The 19648-nt window shown below is 38.3% G+C and overlaps 1 protein-coding gene across 3 annotated transcripts in view; it reads right to left on the bottom strand.

Moving 5' to 3' along the window:
* The window catches only part of THEMIS (thymocyte selection associated), a 186644-nt gene that overhangs the window by 83580 nt on the left and 83416 nt on the right, over positions 1-19648 (bottom strand). For all 3 annotated transcript variants that reach the window (XM_053904512.1, XM_019418293.2, XM_019418294.2), the window contains one exon: positions 6685-7733. In XM_053904512.1, the coding sequence (XP_053760487.1) occupies positions 6685-7733 (1049 nt within the window). The remainder of the gene's footprint in view (positions 1-6684; positions 7734-19648) is intronic.

The raw sequence follows: 19648 nt of genomic DNA, 5'->3' as shown, positions 1-19648 counted from the left end.
CTAAAAAGTAATACTCACTAATACCGAAAATGTGACAATCACATATTTGGTGGTATATTTTAGTTCTTTACCCCACAGATGGCAGAGGGAGGGAAGGAACAGTATTAACTAATGTTTTTCATCAGCATTTCCTCACTTTCCTGATGAGAACATTGTTAGTTGAAAACTCAAAGAGGGCCAAAATTTAGGTCAATTCAAGTATTTCTGAGTAGGAGTATACTTTAGTCTCCCAGAAGGAAACAGTGTTCTTTGGACATAAACTCTCTGGAGATAATGAGTATTTTATTATTAGTCAGATAACATTCATTTTGGTTGAAATTTCCTTAAAATCAGGCCATGTCTCCTAATGCCTGCCATTTAGGAGTTGTTTTCATTTAGTGGTCATTTAAACCATTCTTTGGCTCTCCAGCTAGAACTATTAATACAGTACATGTTATGCCAGAGGAAAATTTTAACAGTTCTGTTTACTCTCCCACTTCCAAAAGCACAAAAACAACTTATAACTATTCCACACTTCCCATTGAGCACAGGGTTCTACCTGCAAGGATTCAGCTGGAACTTGAGTTTGGCTAATTTTCAACTCAGCACTTCTTTATTCATCCTTTTCCCTCCCCTCCCACCTTTTTCATTTGCTCCTACTACAGTTGGCTGTTTACAGGCTCCAGACCTTGGGCAACTCAAAAACCATGGTGTATTAATCTTTATGTGTCTCAACCTTGAGGACAGCTCAAATATCTGCTAAAAATATGCCAAATTTGTCAACTTTTAATTTTTTTTTTATTTAAAAAAAATATTTATTTATGAGAGAGAAAGAAGACAGGGCACGAGAAGGGCAGGGGCACAGAGAGAGGGAGACACAGAATCGGAAGCAGGTTCCAGGCTCTGAGCTGTCGGCACAGAGCCCAATGCAGAGCTCGAACCCACAGACGGTGAGATCATGACCTGAGCCGAAGTTGGACGCTTAACCGACTGAGCCACCCAGGTGCCCCAAATTTGTCAACTTTTTAAAAGAAGATCATAAGCTCCCTGTATCTTTCTTATTTCTCAGATTTAAAATCTCAGTGTTTCAATTATGTGCATGTTTTCCACCATCTTTGCCTTTGGTGTCTGAAGACTGCTAAAGCATTACTTTTCGTTATTCATAGGGAAACAGACTTACAGCTTCTGTTAGACCAAGAGAATACACCACAAGTAGAGAGATAGTGATCTTTCAAAGTGCAGAGGTGGTTACAAATCCAAACATTCTTAATGTCTACACCACATTGCATTAACAAAAATAAAAGAAGGAGATATAATACTATTGTCTAACGATCTAGATTTACCCTAGGAGCATGGTTTCTTTAATGCTTTTTCAGCCACTAACTGTCACATCAGATCAGAAGTGAGTCTTAACACCCAGCAGCAGCTGGTGAAGTGTTCTCTCTACACCTCCCAGAAACGATTGCTTCCCTCTGCCTTTTTCAGCTCTCACTCTAATTCTGGTACAGGGTTTGTTTTCTGCTCAATTCACACTACCTTGCCATTACTGCCTCCCTTGCTCTTTGCCTTAATGTCTCCTATGGGTGTTCTTGTCTGACAGAAATCTAGGAATTCCGGCAGCAAAGTGGACACTTGGGCATCAAATGGCCAAACAGAGTTAGTGAAATGCAAGATTTCTGGTCCCAGGTGCAGCCTTGGAAGGAGTAGAATATCTCATCTTTCAACCAAAGGTTTGTTTTTCTATGTGGTTATAGGCCCTTTCATCAGAATACAGAAGTTACATTTCTCCTATGTGGCACTCAGCAGTCATAGCCATATATATCCAGGACAGGCAGAAACCCCAGTGAGTACATGTTCTTTCAAACTATCTGAAACTATTTCTGACATAGGAACTAACCCTCAGGAAAGGAGAGTCCGCCCCAGAAGATTCCTATTTCGAAAACAGTTTTAAGCCCAGACATTTATTTAGTCATTTTATAATATTGTTCTCATCTCATTAAGAATCTGAATGCAAAGCTCTTAAAGATACTATGTCTACATTGTCATCAGGCTAAAAGGAATTTTGAGGGGTCACTTGGTATATTCTTATCCCTTTGTTTAGACCCCATACATTATTTTCCCTAACAGCTATCACATTTTCAAAACAACAATAAATTCCTTCAGTGTAAAACTTCATAGGCTTTGAGATGTGCTGTCATCTCTATTGAGATCTACCCCCCCCCACACACACACCCCTCACCTGCCCTGCTCATATCCATATCACAGTTCTCAAAGTGCTACTACAATTGATTCTTATTTTAGGCATTGCTGAAGCTACAGAACAGTTGTAATCCTACCCTGGAAAATAGTTCTTTCTATTTATTCTAGTTTCTCTAACCTGTCCTCATATTCTCTTCATTTCTAAACTTCTTTGAACATGTAGGTTCATAACTAACAGTGGATACCTGTACTCTTAGATAGCACATGTGTCTGTCCTGTTGTTTAATAGTGCAAGAAATGATCTAGTAAAATTAATGACCCACTGGGAAGGCACAAATAAAGTTACATAATGAGGAATTTGATACTCTACTCTACATATATAATAAGGTATTTTAATGAGTTAAGTGAGTTTGAATATTTAAACACTGAATAGCCCTTGCAAATTATTCTCTGAGTTTCAAGCAATATTCCATATGCAATTCAAAATCTTAGAGGCTTATTTCCAATGGCTGCTTCCTGTCTGTGGAATATAAAAAGTGTTCTAACCAATCACTTCTAAAAGCATACATCGATAGAAGAGCTTTAATGCAGATATCAGAAGAAACATAAAAGAAGTATATGAAAGGATGACACTGTGATGATAAGAAATAGTTGGTTGCAAGACTTTTCAAGTAGATTATGCAGAAACTGACAGAGCTTCTGTTTATATTCCAAAAATGATCCACTAAGCAGATTTTTATCTTCCTGGTGAAAAAAATTGTTGAAAATGAGGTCAGTAGGTCTGAGCACAGGTAAATTATAGCATCCTTTGATTTTAACGTGATTTCAGAGAAAATATAGTTTTTTATCTACCACACTAGCATTGATGAAACTAATTACAAACAAAGAATTATAGACCCTTCTCAACTGACTGATAAACTGTCAACCGAGGAGAAGTGTCCTGATAACATCACTGGCCTGGGATTTTTCCTAGCTTCTGCTTTCACCTTTTCTGGGACAAGAAATCTGTTCCAAAATATCACACCAAAGTTGTCTTCCCTTTAACTCGCAACCAACGTTGTGATAGAAAAAGAGAATGTGGGGGGCGCCTGGGTGGCGCAGTCGGTTGAGCGTCCGACTTCAGCCAGGTCACGATCTCGCGGTCCGTGAGTTCGAGCCCCGCGTCAGGCTCTGGGCTGATGGCTCGGAGCCTGGAGCCTGTTTCTGATTCTGTGTCTCCCTCTCTCTCTGCCCCTCCCCCATTCATGCTCTGTCTCTCTCTGTCCCAAAAATAAATAAAAAACGTTGAAAAAAAAATTTAAAAAAAAAAAAAAAAAAAGAAAAGAAAAAGAGAATGTGGGGTGCCTGGGTGGCTCAGTAGGTTGAGCATCCAACTCCTGATTTTGGCTCAGGTCATGATCTCCTGAATGTGAGATGGAGCCCCCCAACCTAGCTCCATGCTGAGCATGGAGCTTGCTTGGGATTCTCTTTCTCCCTCTCTCTCTGTGCCTGCCCCACTTGCACACATATGCTAGCTCATGAGCGCTCTCTCTTTTAAGATAAACAAATAAACATTAAAAAAGAGAGAGAGAAGATAACTTGGCCACACAGTAGCTCCTTAAATGTATACAATAGTATCAACTAGCTCCAAGTCATTCAAGTTTAGACTATCACTCATTTCCCTCAACCATTTGTCAGATGAAAATGGCTCCTGGGTTTTTAACATCTTAACAAACAACTCAACATTTAATAAACTTTAATTAATATTCTTCAGAGGTGGAACTCAGAAATAGACAAAAGAATCCATGTGAGGTCTGACCAGTGAAAAAGCAGTCAGAAATTATTAACTTGATATGGAATTCTACATGTAAATGGCATAGGATTTAGTCAAAGACTCTGTTAGTTTTATTTTAGTAACTGTGAGATACCAGAAAATATAAATAGGTCTCTATCTTAGGTTCCTGACACTGAGTTCCTAAATCCCCTGGAATTTCCTGGGTGATAGGAATATACATATTTTTTTTTTTTCTGATGAGGTGACCCTGAATGGATTTCTGGATGGGGGCTGGTCACCAGAAAAACCACCACATAATTAGAAGCTTGGAGTTTTCAGCCCCTTTCCCACTGTCCACTCTGGAATTTTCCAGAGAGGGGAGAGGGACTGGAAATAAGGTTAATAATTGATTGTCCCTGTGTGAAGAAGCCTCCATAAAAATCCCAAAAGTATGGGGTTTGGAGAGCTTCCAGGTTAACAAGGGGGTGGCACATCCCAACTATACAGGACAGAAGCTCCTGTGTTTCCAGACCCTACCAGACCTTGCCCTGCTTATCTCTTCATCTGACTGTTTATCTGTATCCTTTATCATATCCTTTAACAAACTAGTAAACCTAAGTATTTCTGAGTTGTCTGAGCCACACTAGAGAATTCATTGAACCCGAGGAGGGGCTCGTGGGAACCTCCAATTTGAAGCCTTCTCGGACAGAAGTTATAGGTAACCTGAGGACCTACTACCTGCAATTAGCATCTTAAGTGGGGGGCAGTCTTGTGGGACTGAGCCCTTAACATGTGGGATCTGATTCTATCTCTGGGTAGATAGTGTCAGAATCGAGTTAAGTTGTAGGATGTCCAGTTGGTGTCAATAAATTGCTTGGTATGAGAAACACTCACATATCTGGTGTCAGTATTGTGAGTGTGGCAGTTGTGTGAGAGTAAAGGAGAGACTCAGGAGGGGGTCTGGAGGTTTTTCCAAGTCAGTAACCTATGTGTAACTTGTTTTTTGAGGTTCTCTCCTAATAAGACACGTACATCATTTTCATCTGACATTCTGTGAAATGGCATTCTAAAAACTTTTAACCTTTTTTTTTCTATGAATTCTTCCCAATAGTTTGGGATTGTTGACTCCTTCCTTTCTGATTGTAATGGACATCTTCAGATCTTCACATACTGTTCCAGTATCTCTACTACTTGCGACAAGCAGTCCTCATTCCCTTCCCCAACAATCTTGGCTGTAGTTGGGGCAGCCAATGAACTGATTCAGCCAGGATATGGGCATGTGCTCCAAAATCCTAGACTTTCTAAATTGGAACAAAACAAAGAGATGATATTCTTATCAAGCGGTGAAACTCATGATTAAGTTGGACCTATGTGGTTAATCCAGAATAATCTCATCTCAAAGTCCTTAATTTTTAGCACATGTGCAAAGTCTCTTTTGCTACCTAATGCAACATATCCATAGGTTCTGGAGGCTTAGACATGAACATCTTGGGAGGGCATCGGGGGGCAAGGGGGTTATTATGCCTCCTGCTAAAAATGAGACCAGCATCGCATCTCTCACATCATTCCATTCAGCAATAAAAATATATGAAACAGGAAAAGCCATATACTCTCCACATTAATAGCAGCCTGTTAATCAACATTATTTGGGAACAATGATTTAATTTAAAATGACTCTTTCAAGATTGTTTTTCTGGAAAGGAAATTTCTGCTGCTTTTATCTTTTTCTGAAGATGAGTTTGAAGATTCTTACTGGATTTATCCAGCATGCACTCAGAATGCAATCTTTGAAATGGAGAATTAAAAGTATTTTCATACCCACATACTTGAAGCCTGAGGCTGCTATCATTCCTGAGTGTAGAGAGTAAACACAGCGTCTCTCTTTGTTTTACTAATTGCTTTGTTTCCCCAAGCTGCTAGCACAACATCTGCTAGGCCAGAACCGCTTCTTCCACACGCCACCGAACCACTGCCGGCCAGATGAACGACCTGCGCTCCATGGGGTAAGGGCAAGTGCTTTCCAGGCACTCAGCAGGCAGTTTCCAAGAGGCAAAGACTTCAAGTAGAAATGAAGCTGAAACCCCACCCCTCCCCAAATCTTTACAATGGTTATGGAGTTGTTGATTCTGTAATGATCTCACACTGTCTGCAATTTTATTGATTTTGTTTTTCAATAGAACTGTTAAAGATTACAATCCTCAGATAGGCAGAATGTGGGCAGATGCTCATATGCTCACACACAGTTCTGCCAAGATATTTTTACATCTTTCTGCACATAAAACAAAATGAAGACATGTGTTATAGACCCATGCTACTGGTAACCCCCCCGAAGAAGGGAGTTTATGGTATGCTCATTTCCTGGATGAAGTATTAAAACAACTCTACCTAGAAAAAACGAACAGCACTTTCAAAATAAAAGAGATTTGCTTCTGAGGCACCTTATAAAACATTCCTAATTACCAAAACCCATTGAGACGGCAATTTGGGTCATCATATCCAAATGTCATCCCTGCTATTTCTAATTCAATATAAACTTCTTGTCACATCTACTGGTTAAGCATCAAAATACAAAATGCTGCAACAGCTTATGCTCTGTTGATGTTCATTCATCTACTGTGCATCAGAAAGGCTCATTTCAAATACGGCATGAAAGAAAGAAAAGTAAGCAAAAAACAAACTCAGAACTAAGACTTGAAATAAAGTGCGTCAAGAAAAATTCTAAAGAGGAAAAAATCACAAAATCATAGCCTTACCTTGGGAGACTTAGGCAGACCTACGGCCCTGTCTTCTGCCAAGGTGAGCAGGGTTAACCTTGTTTCCTCCACTGCGGGATGTTTGGGAGGGCGAGGTGGGGGGTGGGAGAAAGAGCTTTCATATCTTCGCAACATGTAATATTGTTCTTCAGTGATCTCTTCAACCAGAGTCCTGACTAGAAATGATTTTGTGTCCTTAGGAAAACTATTAACTAACTGAACAGTCATATTTAAGCGGCTGACAGGAATTTCCCAGCACTCCTTGGGGTTGGCAAAGTCACTTATGAGTAGGTAAGAGTCTGTGATGGCTTCCTCCAACCGCAGTCCTGGTGTAGCAGCCAAAATGTCTTCGTCAATGGAAAGATCTCTCACAGATACCTTCACATTGAAAGGCAAGTGGAACTGCGAACAGAGCTCAGAAATCTGGTACTGTTTCTTGTCATGAATCAGCTCTACAAAACCTCCTTCCATGTATAAAGGGAGCAGTGCTGCCTCATAGGATTTTTTGAGGATTTTTTCACAGGCCAGAACATTCACCACTTTTTTGATTCCCTCACAAAGGACTTCAGTCGTCTGTGAGTGATGCACTAGAAACTGGTCCCCGACAGATACAGATGACAGCTCATCATGAGGGGGATGAAAGGCTTTGGTGGCCACCACATGGAGAGGCTCCTTTTCGCTCTTTGCTATCTCAAGGTCATAGGCAGTTGGGAACTCCCGAGGTCGCCGCTTGAATTTGCCTTTATAGCTAGTGGGGATCAAGAAGTGCCTTTTAGGAAAATTGCTTCGAATTTCTGAAGCTAAGATCCTCGATGCCTGATACTTTTTGTGGATCACAATGGTTTTCCCAGGCTGTAAAATGCTTCTGGGCAGATGGTTTCCTTGAGGTGCCTCTATGACTTCAGCCACTATGGGGAACTCTTTACTGGTCATTTCAAAGAGCTCTTGTGTAGATAATAGCTGAAGAAACCAGTTGGCATCATAACTGTCAGTAATGTCTTTGACTTCAACATCTAAACTGGGGAGGATGCGGACTATGTCCTTTCGGACTGAAAAAAAAAAAAAAAAAAAGACTATGACATTTTGTCCATCAAAATGTTGCTCCGAGATACTATTAGAATCTCTCTTGGTGCCACAGATAAATTCCATTAAAAAAATCAGATACTCATGATATAACATACGTATGTGTGACTTCCTTTTTTCAAATTTTAAAATGAAGTAGATAATATGTAAAATACACAGCCATAAGCCCACTGCTCAGCTTAAAACACAGGAATTAAGCTGTCCTTTAGAGCTCTGTGAAGCTCACCAAAATCTCATCCTCCTCACTACAACCTAAGGGTAAATCATTCTCCTGATTCTAGTGTTAATTATTTCCCTGGTTTTATCATACATAACATAAATACATAAATATATGCACATATCTGTAAATGTATACTTGGTACTCTGAATAACACCCTTCCTGTAGAAGGCCCAAGACATACATTCTTTACATAAAATTCAATCCTCTTGCAGGACAATACTGCAAGATCATGGGATATAAGGTACTTAAGATTAATATAGGGAAGTGGACAACAAGATGGAATCCTTTTCCAATGTGAAAGTTATTCTTTCTCTGCTGATGTTCCATTAACACCTGGATAGAGGAGTATCATAGGACGGGTCACAGTCCGAGGAGCCATTCAGGAGCCTTAGGTATGCTGGTGGCTGCTTACCACAGTATTCCTTGCCTAATGTGGAACTGCAGACTAAGAAATCTAATTCTTTCTCTAAGCATTCACTATCCTATAAGTCTTTGTTTGAGACTACAGAGACACTTAAAATATTGTCCTAAAATTATTTACCTGTTGTCCATGCACTCTCCCACATAGATTGTTATAAATAGTCTTGAATTAGAAACATAGTTACTATTAACAGGATTTTATAATGGCTCATATTTTCTTAAATTTTTTTAACGTTTATTCATTTTTGAGAGGCAGAGACAGAGTGTGAATGGGGGAGGGGCAGAGAGAGAGGGAGACACAGAATCTGAAGCAGGCTCCGGGCTCTGAGCTGCTAGCACAGAGCCTGACGCAGGGCTTGAATCCATGAACCGTGATATCATGACCTGAGCCAAAGTCGGACCCTCAACCGACTGAGCCACCCAGGTGCCCCTTTGGCTTATATTTTCTTGACAGTTTCCTACCACTTAATGTTTTGCAACATTTTCATGTTTCCCAATATACCCTCTGTCAATACACTTTCTTCCTTGCATGCTTTTGGAAAAAAATTAATTTGGCAGATTTCAACGACAGAATTTCCTTTTATAAAGCATTACCTATGTTACTACTTCTTATATTATTAACTTTATGCAACTTCTGGAAACTATAACTTTATAATTTATGTCATATTACTTGCACATGCTGTGTAACAGAGTTGCTGAAGACACAACATAAAAAAGTATTATTTTTTTGAATAGAGAACAGAAAAAAGAAAAAAATCAATGGTTATCAATAGGATAAAGGTCTGTAAAATCTGTAAAGATTTTTTATTTAAAAAAATAAAAAGGCAGCTAAAAGAACACTTCTTAACTTCATCAATTCATTGTATAACATTTAGCATACCCAAACTTTTAAGATTGTTGCCACAGGCTTCCCTGGACCCCAAGGTAATTTTAAAAACACTAAAATCTCAGTAATTGGATAGAAATTAATGAGGTTTAAAAATTGTAGAGTTATCACTAGATCAGCATCTTAGGCTCATGCCATTTCTCAAGTTGGAATAGTTAAGCATTGGTAGAACAGATGTCATTAAGGACTTTCTGGGGGCTCTAAATTGATCCATCAGAACATAGGGACCTTAATGTAACTTAGATCCCAATCTATATTGGGGCACTATATGTACTGTGGACACAAGGGTCTTTGATTATTTTGTTGACCAATTTATCACAATGTGTTAAACGGTGCCTGGTACATTGTAGGTACTCAACAAATGAATTGAATAAATGAAAAACTATTGCCAGAATAATGTTTTTGATTGAGCATTAAAGGATGTGATCCAGTAAATAAGTAGGGTTCCACATAACATTTCATTGGGGAAAATAAATTTCTAGGACTAATATTCCTGCTATACATCATAGAAGGTATTGTACTTTCATTTAAAACACAATGGAACTGGAGGGTATTATGCTAAGTGAAATAAGTCAGGCAGAGAAAGACAGATATCATAAAACCTCACATTAAAGGCCTATTTGCCTCAGTTTCTTTTATCTGACACATCACGTCTAGCTTTCAACAAAAAATTACAAGGTATATTAAAAGACAAACAGTACAGTGTGAAGAGACACAGCCAAACCAGATATGCAGAGATTTTGGAATTTTCAGACTAGGAACTTAAAATATGATTAATATGCTAAGAGCTTCAGTGAAAGAAAATGGCAAAAAAGATGGGTAAGGTAAGCAGAGAGTTGGAAACTTTTGGAAAGAATTAAAAGGATTTGCTAGGTGTTGAAAACATAAAAACAGATATGAAGGGGCGCCGGGGTGGCTTAGTTGGTTGGGCAACCAACTTTGGCTCCGGTCATGATCTCACAGTTTGTGAGTTCGAGTCCCGCGTTGGGCTCTGTGCTGACAGCTAGGCACCTGGAGCCTGCTTCAGATTCTTTGTCTCCCCCTCTCTCTACCCCTCCCCTGCTCACACTCTGTGTTTCTCTGTCTCTCAATAATAAATAAATGTTAAAAATTAAAAAAAAAACAGATATGAAGAATGACTTTGATGGGTTCATCAGAAGACTGGATATGGCTAAGGAAAGAATCAGTGAGCTTGAAGATATTCAAGATATATTAGTAGAAACTTCTCTAATTGAAAAGCAAAAGAAAAAGAGTGAGAAAAATGGAACATAATATCTAAGCACCATGAGACAACTACAAAAGGTGTAACATGGGCACCATGGATATGCCAAAGGGAAAACAGAGATAGGAACAGGAACAGTCTCTGAAGTAATAATGTCTGACAATTTTCCAAAATTGAGGAGGCTTAGAGAACAGCAAGCATGATAAATACCAAAAAATCTACACCTAAGTATATTATATTCAAACTGCAGAAAATCAAAGAAAAAGAGAAAACCTGAAGGAGCCAGAAGGAAAAAAAAATCTTACTTCTAAAGGAAGAAGTATAAAAATTAGATCATATTTCTCTTCAGAAACCATTCAAGCAAGAAGAGAGTAAGTGACACACTTAAAGTATTCAAAGAAAAAGCCCATGAACCTAGTATTGTCTCCAGCAAAATTATCCTTAAAATTCAAGGGTGGCAGAATATGCCACCTCAAAGTATACCACTTTGGCAAAGATTATTTTGAGGTAAAGGGACTTGAAAAACAGCAGATATATGAAGGGTATTCTAACCTCTCCTTTTCTTCCTGAAAACAGGTGATAAAACCCCCATGTGAAAGATGCCTTCCCTATACTAGGAGAAAAGAATCATCCTTCTATAGGGAGTTAAAGCCAAGAGAAATCTGTCCAAACAGACCTTGTTAAAATAATTCTTATCTTCCTTTAGCCTCTCCACATTCTTAGAGTAGCTACTCTTCCACAGTTGCCTCTCTTTGTTCAAACCAATATAAAAGTATTCAAGTTTTGCCATTTTGGGGGTCTTCATTCCTTTATGAGGGCTCCCCAGTCACATAAAACATATAAATCTGTATACATTTCTCTACTTAATCTGTCTAATGTCAGTGTAATTCTCAGGCCCAGACAATAAACCCTAAGAAGTGACTGTTCCTACAAATTCTTTAATTTTTAATTTTTTATTTTTTTGTGACTTCCATTCTACAAAATTTTTAAAAAGTAAGTTCTGTCAATCCTAGCCCTGCAGTTTCAATTGCTAGTTCCTCCTATATTATTATCCAAAAATAATAATAATTCATATACTTATTGGAAATTTTGATTTTTCTAAGTTTGATTTCTTTGCCATTTACTTTCCAAAATTATAATTATTTTTTTTCTCAAAAGTGTTTTCACAGTTGATGGCCAGTGAGTTGTTTTGTTATATTTTGCATCACATTATACTCTTTGCTATATGGTGCTTATTAGATGCACAAATAATTTCAAAGATCTGCCTTATTCTAGACATTTTTACAAGTTTTTACTCTATCAGAGTTTTATTTGTTTATTTACTTATTTATTTATTTGACATCCAAGTTAATTAGCATATACTGCAATAATGATTTCAGGAGTAGAATCCGGTGACTTATCCCCTATGTATAATACCCAGTGCTCATCCCAACAAGTGTCTTTTTTAATGCCCCTTGCCCATTTAGCTATCTCCCCACCCACAAACCCTCCAAAAACCCTTAGTTTGTTCTCTATATTTAAGAGTCTCTTATGTTGTGTCCCCCTCCCTGTTTTTATATTATTTTTGCTGCCCCTCCCCTATGTTCATCTGTTTTGTATCTTAAATTCCACATATGAGTAGTCATATATTTGTCTTTCTCTGACTAATTTCACTTAGATAATACCCTCTAGTTCCATCCATATTGTTGCAAATGGCAAGATTTCATTCTTTTTGATTGCCAGGTAGTATTCCATTGTATATATACACCACATCTTCTTTATCCATCCATCTGTTGATGGACATTTGGATTCTTTTCATACTTTGGCTATTGTTGATAGCACTGCTATAAACATTGGGGTGCATGTGTCCCTTTGAAACAGCATACCTGTATCCTTTGGATAAATACAGAGTAGTGCAATTGCTGGGTCATAAGGTAGTTCTATTTTTAATCATTTGAGGAACTCCATACTGTTTTCCACAGTGGTTGAACCAGTTTACATTCCCACCAGCAAAAGAGTACCCCTTTCTCTGCATCATCGCCAACATCTGTTGTTGCTGCTTGACTTGTTAATTTTAGCCATTCTGACTCATGTGAAGTGGTATCTCACTATGGTTTTGATTTGTATTCACCTGATGATGAGTGATGTTGAGCATTTTTTCACGGGTCTATTAGCCATCTAGATGTCTTCTTTGGAAAAGTGTCTATTCATGCCTTTTGCCCATTTCTTCATTGGATTCTTTGTTTTGGGTGTTGAGTTTGATAAGTTCTTTAAAAATTTTGAATACTAACCCTTTATCTGATATGTCATTTGCAAATATCTTCTCTAATTCTGTCAGTTACTTTTAGTTTTGCTGATTGTTTCCTTCACTGTGCAGAAGCTTTATACCTTGATGAAGTTCCAATAGTTCATTTTTGCTTTGGTTTCCCCTGACTCCAGAGACATGTTGAGTAAGAAGTTGATGCTGCCAAGGTCAATGAGGTTTTTTCCTGCTTTCTCCTCTAGAATTTTGATGGCTTTTGTATTATGTTTGAGTTTATTTTTGTTTATGGTGTAAGAAAGTGGTCCAGGTTCAGTCTTCAACACATTGCTGACCAGTTTTCCCAGCACCATTTGCCAAAGCAACTGTCTTTTTTCCATTGGATATTCTTTCTTGCTTTGTCACAGATTAATTGGCCACACATTTGTGGGTCCATTTCTGGACATTGATCTATGTGTCTGCTTTTGTGCCAGTACCATACTGTCTTGATGATTATAGCTTTGCAATACATCTTGAAGTCCAGGATTATGATGCCTCCAGCTTTGGTTTTCTGTTTCAGGATTGCTCTGGCTATTTGGGGTCATTTTTGGTTCCATACAAAAATTTTAGGATTGTTTGTCTGAGCTCTGTGAAGAATGCTGGTGATATTTTGATAGGGATTGCACTAAACATGTAGATTGCTTTGGGTAGTATCGACATTTTAATAATATTTGTTCTTCCAATCCATGAGCATGGAATATTTTTCCATTTTTTGTGTGTGTCTTCAATTTCTTTCATAAGTTTTCTATAGTTTTCGGTGTATAGATTTTTCACCTCTTTGGTTAGGTTTATTCCTAGGTATCTTACAGGTTTTGGTGCAATTATAAATGGGATTGATTCCTTGATTTCTCTTTCTGCTGCTTCATTATTGGTGTATAGAAATGTAACTGATTTCTGTGAATTGACTTCATATCCCACAACTTTGCTAAATTCATGGATCAGTTCTAGCAGGTTTTGGGGGGAATCTTTTTGGTTTTCATATAGAGTATCATGTCATCTGTGAGGAGTGAAAATTTGACTTCTTGCTGATTTGGATACCTGTTTACTCCTTTGTGATGTCTTATTGCTAATGCTAGGCCTTCCAATAATATGGTGAATAACAGTGGCAAAAGTGGACATGCCAGTCATGTTCCTGACTTTAAGGGGAAAGCTCTGTTTTTCCCCATTGAAGATGATATTAGCAGTGGGTCTCTTGTATACGGCTTTTATGATCTTGAGGTATGATCCTTCTATCCCTACTTTATTGAGGGTTTTTATCAAGAAACGATGCCATATCTCATCAAATGCTTTCTCTGCATCTAGTGAGAGGATCATGTGGTTCTTGTCCTTTATTAATGTGATGTATCACAATGATTGATTTATGGATTTGAACCACCCTGAATCCCAGGTATAAATCCCACTTCATCATGGTAAATAATTCTTTTAATGTATTGTTGGTTCTGGTTGACTAGTATCTTGTTGAGAATTTTTGCATCCATGTTCATCAGGGAAATTGGTCAGTAGTTCTCCATTTTAGTGGGGACTTTGTCTGGTTTTGGAATCAAGGTAATGGTGGCCTCATAGAATGAGTTTGGAAGTTTTCCTTCAATTTCTATTTTTTGGGACAGCTTCAAAATAATAGGTGTTAACTCTTCTTTAAATGTTTTGTAGAATTCCCCTGGAAAGCCATCCAGCCCTGGACTTATTTTTTGGGAGATTTTTGATTGCTAATACAATTTATTTACTGGTTATGGGTCTGTTAAAATTTTCTATTTCTTCCTGTTTCAGATTTGATAGTTTATATGTTTCTAGGAAATTGTCCATTTCTTCCAGATTGCCCAATTTATTGGCACACAATTGTGCATAGTATTCTCTTATTATTGTTTGTATTTCTTTAGTGTTGGTTGTGAACTTCCCTCTTTCATTCTTGATTTTATTTTTGGGGGTCCTTAACTTTTTCTTTCTTTAAAAAATTTTTAAAATATGTATTCACTTTTGAGAGACAGAGGGAGACAGAGTGTGAGCGAGAGAGGGGCAGAGAGAGAGAGAGAGACAGAATCCAAAGCAGGCTCCAGGCTGTGAGCTGTCCACACAGAGCCTGGCATGGGGCTCAAACTCATAAACAGCAAGATCACAACCTGATGACAACCTGAAGTCAGAAGCTTAACTGACTGAGCCACTCAGGCACCCCTTACTTTTTCTTTTTGATCAAACTGGCTAGGGGGGTATCAATTTTGTTAATTCTTTCAAATAACCAGCTCCTGGTTTCATTGATCTGTTCTACTGTTTTTTTTTGTTTTTGTTTTCGACAGTATTGATTTCTGCTCTAATCTTTATTATTTCCCATCTTCTGCTGTTTTGGGGTTTTATTTATTGTTCTTTTCCAGCTTTTTAAGATGTAAGGTTAGGTTATGTATCTGAGACCTTTCTTCTTTCTTTAGGAAAGCCTGGATTGCTATATACTTCCCTCTTATGACTGTCTTTGCTGCATCCCAGAGGTTTTGGGCTGTGGTATTATCATTTTCATTGGCTTCCATGTACCTTTTAATTTCCTCTTTAACTTCTTGGTTAACCAATTCATTCTTCAGTAGGATGTTTTTGGTCTCAAGGTATTTTTTGTCTTTCCAAATTTTTTCTCGTGGTTGATTTTGAGTCTCATAGCATTGTGGCCTGAAAATATGTATGGGAGGATCTTGATCTTTTTGTACTTGTTTAGGGCTAATTTGTGTCCTAGTATGTGATTATTCTGGAGAATGTTCCATGTGCATTCGAGACGAATGTGTATTCCATTGCTTTAAGATGAAATGTTCTGAATATATCTGTTAAGTCCATCTGGTCCAGTGTATCATTAAAAGCCATTCTTTCCTTGTTGATTTTCTGCATAGATGATCTGTCCATTGTTGTAAGTGGGGTGTTGAAGTTCCCTACTATTATGGTATTTTTATCAATGGGTTTCTTTCTGTCTGTGATTAATTGATTTATGTATTTGAGTTACTGTGGAGTAACCCAATGTGGATTGGGTGCATAAATGTTTACAATTGTTACATCTTCTTGGTGGGAAGACCCCTTAATTATAATATAATGTCCTTCTTCATCTCTTGTTACAGTCTTTATTTCAAAATCTAGATTGTCTGATATAAGTATGTCTACTCTGGCTTTCTTTTGGCAACCATTAGCATGAAAGATGGTTTGCCATCCCCTTACCTTCATCTTTAGGTGCCTGTAGGTCTAACATGGGTCTCTTGTAAACAGCATATAGATGGATCTTGTTTTCTTATACATTCTGTTAATACCATGTCTTTTGATGTGAGAGTTTAGTCCACTGACATTTAGAATGAGTACCAAAAGGCATGAATTTATTGCTATTGTGTTACCTGTAGAGTTGGGAGTTTCTGGTGGTATTCTCTGGTCCTTTCTAGTCTTTGTTGCTTTTGGTCTTTTTTGTTTTGTTTCATCTTTTCTCCCCTCAGAGAGTCCCCTTTAAAATTTCTTGCAGGGATGGTTAAGTGGTTACAAACTCCTTTAGTTTTTGTTTGTCTGGGAAACTCGTTATCTCTCCTTCTATTTTGAATGACAGCCTTGCTGGATAAATATGACTGCATATTTTCCCAATTCAGCACATTAAATATATCCTGCCATTCCTTTCTGGCCTGCTAGGATTCTGTGGATAGATCTGCTATGAACCTAATTTATCTTCCCTTATAGTTTAAGGAATCTTTTCCCCTTGATGTTTTCATAATTCTTTCTTTTGACTATTATATGCCTTGTTGATGGAGAATTTGGCTATTATATGCCTTGCTGATGGTCATTTTTTGTTGAATCTAATGGGGGTTCTCTGTGCTTCCTGGATTTTGATGTCTGTGTCTTTTCCAAGGTTAGGAAAGTTTTCTGCTATGATTTGCTCATGTAAACCTACCCCCTTTTCTCTCTTCGTCTTCTAGGATCCCTACGATTCAGATGTTATTCATTTTTAATGAGTTACTGAGTTCTCTAATTATATCGTGCTCTTTTGCCTTAATAACCTGTTTTTATCTTCATTATTTTCCATAAGTTTATCTTCTATATAGCTGATTTGCTGCTGTACTTCATCCACCCTTGCTGCTGTGGCATTCATTTGAGATTGCATCTCAGTTATAGCATTTTTAATTTCATCCTAACTAGATTTTACTTCTTTTATCTACACAGAAAGAGATTCTATGCTTTTTTCAACTCCAGCTAGTATTCTTATTATCATGATTCTACATTCTGGTTCAAACATCTTGCTTATATCTGTGTTGATTAAGTCCCTGGCCATCATTTCTTCTTGTTCTTTCTTCTGGGGTGAATTCCTTCATTGTGTCATTTTGGAGGAAGAAAAAGAATAAAATAAAAAAATTTAAAAAATTTAAAACACCAAAAATATCAAGTAAAGGAAGCTAGATTTTCAGGTGCGTTTTGGTCTGGTTGTTGAAAGCTTGATCAAATAGAGAAAAAAAGGAAAGAAAAGGAAAAAAAAGGAAAAAAGTTAGGAAAACGTTTAAAATTTTAAAAAGATGTATACAATAAAGTAGAATAAAATGAAATGAAGTAAAATGGACTAAAAATTACAAAAAAATAAAAATATAGTAGAAAAAATTTTAAGAAAAATCTTTTTTATCAAAACAAAATAAAAATAAAATTTTCTCTTTCTGTACTCAATAAAGAAAAAAATGAATACATGAATCAGCGAACAGAATGAAATCAGAATGAAATTACATCCAGTTTCCCCTAGAGGCACTAAGAAGTTCTTCCCCTATGAAGCACTTCATAGTCCCTAAACTAAGCAGGCAGAGAGACTTGTGGTATTCCTCTAGGGCTTGGTTGGTGCAGCTGGTAGAGGTTGGTGTAATAGCTCCATTCTCCACTGGGTGGTGCTGCTTAGCTCACTGTGGTGGATAGGTGTGGTGCTCCTATGCATGTATGCACATGCGTGGGAGAGGTGAAAATGGTGTCACCCAGCTTCCCAGTCTCTCGCATCAGAACTCTGCTCTCACCAACTGGCAATCAAACACCCCTCTTTGTCTCTGGCTTCCATCCACTCCTTGCTTCTACATTGTCAGTGACAAAGCCGTCAGCCTGCCAAGTGACACCTCTCTTTTGAATTTTATCTCAGATGGAGCTGTTTCCAAACTTAATTTCTTAGAGCCCTCTGGCTTGACCCCACTCCGACCCTCTGGGGGAGGATCTTGGGGAGCAATGACCAGGTGTTGGTCTGCCCCCAGGAACATTTACATGACCATGCCACTGCAGAGACCCTTAGACTGCAGCCAGGTGCCAGCCAAGCCTAGAAAATTTCACATGATCGTGTAGTAGCAGTGGTTCAGGGACTATAGTAATTCACAACATGAATCTGGCCAGGCTTCACAACACCCTAGCAACCTTGTTCCAATACCAACAAATGTGGCTGTAATCTTGGGTCTGCTGGGACCTTTGTGGGGAGGCTGCATGGCCTCTACTGAATGCCCTCCCGGCAGGGGAATCACCTCTCCCATGTGGCCCTCAGACCCCTTGGACCCCACTGTCTTCCTCTGGGAATTTGCCCTTTACACCAGAGCACTGCCAGGTATTGAGCTGTGGAGTTTCCGACTCTGCACTCCCCTGTTTATAGTCTTTATGGTATTTAAACCCTCTCCTTTCTCCCTTTCTTGTTCAGTTTCTTACGGGTGTTTCCCTTCTTTCTCTTTCTCTCCAGCTGCTTTTGAGGGGAGTGTTTTTCCTGTACTCTCCCCTCTGTCTCCATCTTCTCTCTGCAAACCACAGCTCCCTAACCTCCATGGCTTCTCTTTCCCATACTTCACCTCTCTGTGCCACATACCTGCTGAGTTCTGTGGCTCAAGTTATGTAGATTTTTGTGTTAGTCCTCAGATCAATTTTCTAGGTGTGCAAAATGGTTTGGTGCTGACCTAGCTGCATTTCAAGGACAAGAGAAGCAGCAAACTGCTATCCTTATTCTAGACTTTTAAATTAAAATTTTCTTCATAGTTCATCCATTTGGTTTCAGTTTCCTTTATGAATATTCTGTGAATTATATTTTTTTTTCCATTTACTTAGCTTCATTTCAATTTAAGAGCAACTATACTGTGAATTTCCATTTGGTTAGATAGTTCTTCCCCATTTCTACTGCTGTTTGTATTTATGAATAGAGAAAGTGCCTTTTGGGTTGCTGATCATGACCTTCACTGAGAAATCAAGGGTCATTTTAAATGAATATACTTAGGGGCACCTGCGTGGCTCAGTGGATCGAGCATCCAACTCTTGATTTCTATTCAGGTCATGATCCCAGGGTCGTGGGATCAAGGCCCATGTCAGGCTATGTGCTGAGTGTGAAGCCTGCTTAAGATTCTTTCTCTCCCTCTGCCCATCTCCCTTGCTCACACACACACTCTCTCTCTCTCTAAAATAAAAATAAATAGGGCTCAGTCGGTTAAGCATCCGACTTCAGCTCAGGTCATGATCTCGTGGTTCGTGAGTTGGAGCCCTGTGTAGCACTCTGTGCTGACAGCTCAGAGCCTGAAGCCTGCTTTGGATTCTGTGTCTCCCTCTCTCTGTGCCACTTCCCAACTTGTGCTCTCTCTCTCTCTCTCAAAAATAAACATTAATAAAATAAAATAATAAAATGAATATACTTACATTTAATATGGGTTTATTTATGATACTTTTCTTTTTACATTTTTATTTAATGTATAAAAGTTAGGAGAAGTGAATAGCCATTTTCTTATATTGGATGATGCATGTCAACCTGTGTGTTCTCCATTGATGTTTGTGATGGTTATTTCTATGTATCAACGTGACTGGGCTACAGTACACAGTTACTTAATCAAACACTACTCTACACCTTTCTGTGAAGGTATTTTGCAG

This window comes from Panthera pardus, unplaced genomic scaffold (assembly GCF_024362965.1).
Source record: "Panthera pardus isolate Hobbes unplaced genomic scaffold, ASM2436296v1 HiC_scaffold_17, whole genome shotgun sequence".
In the NCBI taxonomy this organism is placed as follows: domain Eukaryota; kingdom Metazoa; phylum Chordata; class Mammalia; order Carnivora; family Felidae; genus Panthera; species Panthera pardus.
Note: the sequence above shows the minus strand (reverse complement) of the source record. Positions and strands in the feature narration are given on the sequence as shown.